Genomic DNA, 6,186 nt, shown 5'->3' on the forward strand with positions numbered 1-6,186 from the left:
TGGTAGTCTAGACCGCCACCTAATCGAGACCGAAAGCTATGATTACACATCGTGGGAGCCGTGCCAATTAACACTTATCAGAGGGGTACACAAAGCCGGCAGTCTAGACTACCAGTTGTCCGACTTCCATTTTTGTGGAAGTCGCGGTAGCTGAATGGGTTAGGCGGCTGACTTTGTGTGCTGGCGATTAGGTGCCTGACTCTGAGGGTGTGAGTTCGAATCCCGGATGGGGTTCAACTCAAAAAGTACTAGAATTTGTACTTTACTAAGAAAGTGTAATCCCAAATATAACATATGTTGCATTTGACCACTTTCTAAATGGCATTGTGTAATCACATGCTATCTATAGTTTGGCATGAAATGCATGTGGACCCGTTTTTGTAAATATCTCTTCATCCAATGACCCAATCGATCTCAAACTGTGCAAGTGGATGTTTTGTCAGACAACCTAATCACATTGTAAATCACCAATTTTATGCATTTGTATTAAAGAATCTGTCTATGTAACTGTCAACAAAATAAACAGCAGAACGCAGACTGCTTGCAGAGGGAGGGAGCCAATGACCTGTAACAGCGGCAGTGTTGGGTCATAAAGGTCAATGCACGTGCAGTTCATGATAGTTGCCTGTGCACTGCACAGTGATAGACCGTTTGGATCATTCACATTGACTACTTCTATCTGTCATCATGAAAGCTTTTTCAGATGATGCTAAACGTTTAATTAGAAATGTGTTGAATTTTTTTTAAAAAGAGAGCAAACGTAGCAAACCGATTTATAAGGTGTCGGATTACATGAAACGTACAACTTTTGTTCTTGGCATGAAAAAGAACATCGTGCTAACAATTGTGAAAAATAAACCAACAACCAATAAACAAAACCTTGTACAAAAAGGTAGGCATCCAAAGTTAGATTCTTTTTACATCAGGGTCATCAGAGATGTCATTCGCCGGCTATTTGCTAGAAATGAACACCTCTTCATACCTGTCACGTGCATAGCTGACCTACATTGACGAACGTTGACCCTTATGACCCAACACTGCTGCTGTTACAGGTCATTCGCTCCCTCCCTCTGCAAGCAGTTTGCGTTCTGCTGTTTATTTTGTTGACAGTTACATAGACAGATTCTTTAATATAAATGCATAAAATCGGTGATTTACAATGTGATTAGGTTGTCTGACAAAACATCCACTTGCACAGTTTGAGATCGATTGGGTCATTGGATGAAGAGATATTTACAAAATAACGGGTCCACATGCATTTCATGCCAAACTATAAACCAAACTCTTTGTGACCAGTAGTACCACACGAAGGGTTAAATAACCATATATATAACATGATTAACATGTTCAATAGAATATTGAGGAATTTAAGACAGTAGCGTGCTGCAAATAATGCAGCACGCTAAAAATGCAATAGTCCTCCTCTTTGTAAAAGTGAGATGTGAGGACTAGATCATCAAATTTTGTGTTGAGGCCACACAGATCTGACAGCCACATATAACCTATGTACCGAACTCAGCAATATTCCAACTGTATGGTGCATGTATATAACCAGGTCTGGACCACACAATCTACTGATTGACATCATGAGCACTGATCAGGAAGATAAAGCAATCTGTGAAATGAAGACACCCACAGGAACACCTGCCACAGGGATATCATCTTGTTTTGTTTATTATCATTCAGTTATGGATTTGATTGACCAGAACCAAATTTTTTATCATGTTTAAATTAATTAATTATAATAAAACATAACAAGGACTATGAAATTAATACATTTGAATACACAATAATTTGTAAACCACCACTGACAGAAGTAAATCAACGCATGATACTACATCAGTATTGGACATTGTGCTTCATACAGAATTAGAATTTGTTGGCCTCTTCTCCTATCACTGCCCTCTATAGAAATTTAAATATTGAACTTCACTTTATTTTATTTCTATTTGCACAAGCTAACTGCTTTTCAAAATATCTGCTAACTATGAAATATGCACAGTGTTTCCTTATCATTGTTCATGGAAATATGCTGTAAGTCAGCAGGATATGAAATCATAAGCTTAAAACATCAACGAAGACTCACACTTATGAAAGCTGATGTCTGCATTGACAGTTCTAATTATCTAACACACTATGATTTCATCTTTATGTGCTTCTTCATTCCTGCTGCTTCAGACACAAAGATGGATACCACCTCAACAGAACATCTAACAGGCATGTTCTGAGAATTCAAGTGTATGGTCAAAACAAGTTCAAAATTAAATATTGCAAAAATCAGCACATATGTTCCCCAGTACTACAGTACAATTTGAGCAGATTATCAGTAGATGTTCAAATTAATCTCTTGATCAAACAGGAGCTACAAGCTTGAAAAGTCTCATCTTCACCTGTCCTGAGCTTTCTGAGATCATGGTTATAAAACCAAACATTATTCATGTTGAGAAACGTTTCAGAAAAATAAACAGAAAGTTGAAAACAAGGTTAAGATTCTTCTCATGAAAAACTGGAAAACATGTTGAGTCCTCAAGATTAAGAGTTTTAAACATTTAAGAAAATTAGATTAAAATATTTTAAGAAAACAAACCTCAGGGAGATGACTACATAAAGGTGAAACTGTGAGACAAATTTCAGCATCATCAGTCAAGCAGAACATTTCTAGCTCAAGGTTTTGTTAATTGGCAACTGACACTGACCCTTTCTTCCATGGCTGAAGCAATTGTGGCTTTGGTCGGTAATGGAGTAATTGAAAAGGGCTGCACAATATAACCGGTTTACCGGTATTTACCAGTTCAGGCATGAAAACGATACGTATTGCGATACGCTGATCGATAACCAGTATTTTGACATGCATTCAGAAAACTTCTTAACACTCGGAAATCTTTGGATATTTCCGATTTTAAAATTGTTCCTTTCATTTACATTTTTATTTTGTCATGATTAAAAGTTATAATTAAAGCCTAATCAAGCATAGTGATTTTGTTTGGTTTTTGCTTTATAAATCAAGCTTTAACTCGATTATAAGTAGTTTTTCGATAAAAAAAAATTCTTGCAATATATTGCAATACATATCGCAATATATGCTTTCGCATCGCAATATATCACAATATGAATATTCTCGGCAATACCCACCCCTATAATTGAAACTGGGTACTAATGTTAAATATGTAAGAATGCAGGTCTGCCGTCCATGGACAGTTTGGTCCTGCTTGAACTTGCGTCACTATTTTCTTCAGTATCAGAATGTGTTGGATGGTGAAACGGTACCATCATACTGACCATCTCCTCAGATGTTGCTCAAACTATTTCTTTTCATGGTCGTTATGGTTTCTGTTGGCAACTACATGCATAAATTTACCATGGCTTCATTGCATGCAGATTATTTGATGAAACATAGTGGCAAGCTAGTATGAGGTGGTATCTCAGAATTAAACATTTCATACTTTGCTTTATTCAGCTGAACTTACCATACAAAACAGATTTTTACCATGTTTACTGGACCAGGGCTATAGACTGGCTAATACAATCCCAGAAGCACACTGCAATTTCATAACAACACCTGCACTTATTACCAATATTGAAATGTTTCAATATGGCCCCCACAGTGGCGGAGTTATGATCAGATTGTAATTATGTGAGCACATTTTAGAGACATCACACCTACAATCATTACAAAGTTTCAGCTCCATCGACCTTGCTGTTTCACAATCTGTTGTCTAAAATCTAAAAACCAAAAATTAGCGATGGAACAACAATTAAAAGGATGGGCGACGGACAACTTGCCACAACTGAAACTCACTTAATTTTTTAGCAATAAGTCATCCTGTAAACATCTCAAGTTGACTAAAACCCTCACACCTCTGTCATGTGTCTATATTTATACAAATCAACAAAAACAACTTTGTAAAAACAAGCACTTTCCATCTGAACTTGAGTTAATTTTATGCATTTTGCAACTATATACTTGCTAACACAACAGTAAAACTATCCTGACCAAAAAGAAATACTCAAACTGAATTTTCAGAAACAGAATTTAATATTGTTTGAGAACTTCTTATTCATCATGTTTATGAAACAGCAAAATCAAAATTTAATCTGATTATCACTTGCAGATCATTTTGGTCACAAGAATATAACATTGTGCAACACATAACCAGAAGTTCACAAATTTATACCAGTTCCACATGCATTGTCATAGTGACCACAGTCAGGGTCAGTGAGAACCTTGAAGTCTAATTTTCTCGGATTCCGACATCCTCTGCACATACAGCCAATACATGGCACTCTGGAGCTGTAACATGGACATCTCTGACCAAGGCATGTCAACCGATTTGGAGGATTATTTCGAGCACATCTACATACTTTTCTGGACAGTTCTGAACCAGTTGGAAGAGAGGATGCTCGTGTCCGTTTACTTGGTGGTTCAAAGATATTATCCTGACTGTTAGAACGTTGATTTTTCCAAGACTTGCTCCTTACTTCTTCAGCATGTACTTCAAGCTGTTTTTCAGACTTGTGTTTGCAACTTACATGGTGACTCCTTCCCATGTATGCATCCACTCCCAATTTAACCTGACTCATGTCTTGATGTACATGAACTGGCACAGAATCACACCCTAAACCAATATGTGCACTTTTATCATCTTTACTTGAGCAAGTTTTTGTGCCATCCTTTTCAAACGGACTGGTGTCACACTCGGGAGAGAGAGTCGGGGGGTCTTGTGATGACCCCTCACTGACGTCATCTGCTGGCTGTTCTCTGTTGGAACTATGCTTCTTTCTTACTGGTTTAATTGTGGCAGGTGTCAAAACTGGCATTGCCATAGGTAGATTTGGAATGTGAGTATTTGACACATAGTCATCTTCAAATGCCATGGCTTCTTTGATAATAGATACCAGTGGATTTGTCTCACCATTAGGCGAAGACACAGTAAGCTCTGTCCAAATCTGTGTGGCATAAATGTATTCGCACAGCTTTTGAAAACAAAGCACCAATATCCTCAAATGTGTATTGTCTCGAAAGTCGACATAGTCCTTACACCAACTACATGAAGGTTTCAACCTCATCTTACCTCCCACACAGTGAGTGCATACATTGTGTAGACATTCGCTGTGACTTGGTCCACGAGGCTTAGAAATGATGTTCCCGCACACACAACATGATAGAGCTTGACGAAGATATGGTAGATAACGATACAAGTCTGTCCACGAATCGTGGTCAGCCGCGTCGGCCTGCATTACATATCTACATGTAGAAATGTATAAACTGATAGCTGTCATTATGGGAGAAAACTGTACAAAGTTTAGGTTTTCCTTACTTCCGTGTGCAGGATCTTTCACATTATTCGCTGACGTCAATATAAGCTGTTGTCTAAGGGAAGCTACTCTCATTGTTTATTGCATGGACATACCACTAATAATTATGTCTTTGTTGTCACGTCGTTTCTGTGTAAATTTAGATTTGAGATTGCCAGCTTGAAATCTGTGTATTTCGTCCATTTTTATTCTGAACTTTAAATACGTATTTTTAGACATGAATTAATTTACTTTTACCTACATATGCTGTTTGGGTGTAGTAAATATGAAATGCAAGGGTATATCTATATATGATACGTAATGGTTGTATTTAGGTGTTTGGTGAAATCATTAAATCGTAATTGCGCACACCTACACGCGCGTATGCTGGATGAGACATGTATTGACAGTCTTTTGACAGGTAAAGGGAGAATGGGAGATATAAGTAAGACCGCAACTTCGTGGAATCAGAGACCATTTATTATATGGTCTCTGGCGGAAAAGTGTCAAAAGAGTATCAGCAGCAGCATCGGAGGTTTCGGGATAGCCTTTGGTCTGGTCCTATAACCCTCTTAGGAATAGGGCCACCAACGATTTAGAGTTATATACGTGTCTTCAGGACCTCCGGGAAATAAAGGTTAAACGTGGACCCGCAGACGGACTTGTGGTGATGGTGTGCATTTGCGCTATGTACGTGTATTCTAAAACGTTACAATGGACATGGATGCACATACATATGAAAACACAGAAAATGAGCAGATGACGATCAGTATAACGTAAGGCTCCAGTCAGTACAGGTTTGTAAGCGCCAGTGATCTGACAAATATATTTGCGAGAGTCATGAATGTTGCTGATGTTCCTAATATGGAAGTAGCATATCAGAGGGTGTTA

General features: G+C 37.9%; 1 protein-coding gene across 1 annotated transcript; it reads right to left on the bottom strand.

Annotated features, from left to right (window-relative positions):
- Nucleotides 1–3,428: 3,428 nt before the first annotated feature.
- Nucleotides 3,429–5,355, bottom strand: LOC124291546. Its single transcript, XM_046728562.1, has one exon. It carries the CDS (start codon nucleotides 5,278–5,280, stop codon nucleotides 4,162–4,164), a length of 1,119 nt encoding a protein of 372 aa, XP_046584518.1. The 5' UTR covers nucleotides 5,281–5,355; the 3' UTR covers nucleotides 3,429–4,161.
- Between the last annotated feature and the right edge of the window lie 831 nt (nucleotides 5,356–6,186).

The sequence above is a fragment of the Haliotis rubra genome, unplaced genomic scaffold (genome assembly GCF_003918875.1).
Source record: "Haliotis rubra isolate DU_JTF1 unplaced genomic scaffold, ASM391887v1 Scf495, whole genome shotgun sequence".
Lineage (NCBI taxonomy): Eukaryota > Metazoa > Mollusca > Gastropoda > Lepetellida > Haliotidae > Haliotis > Haliotis rubra.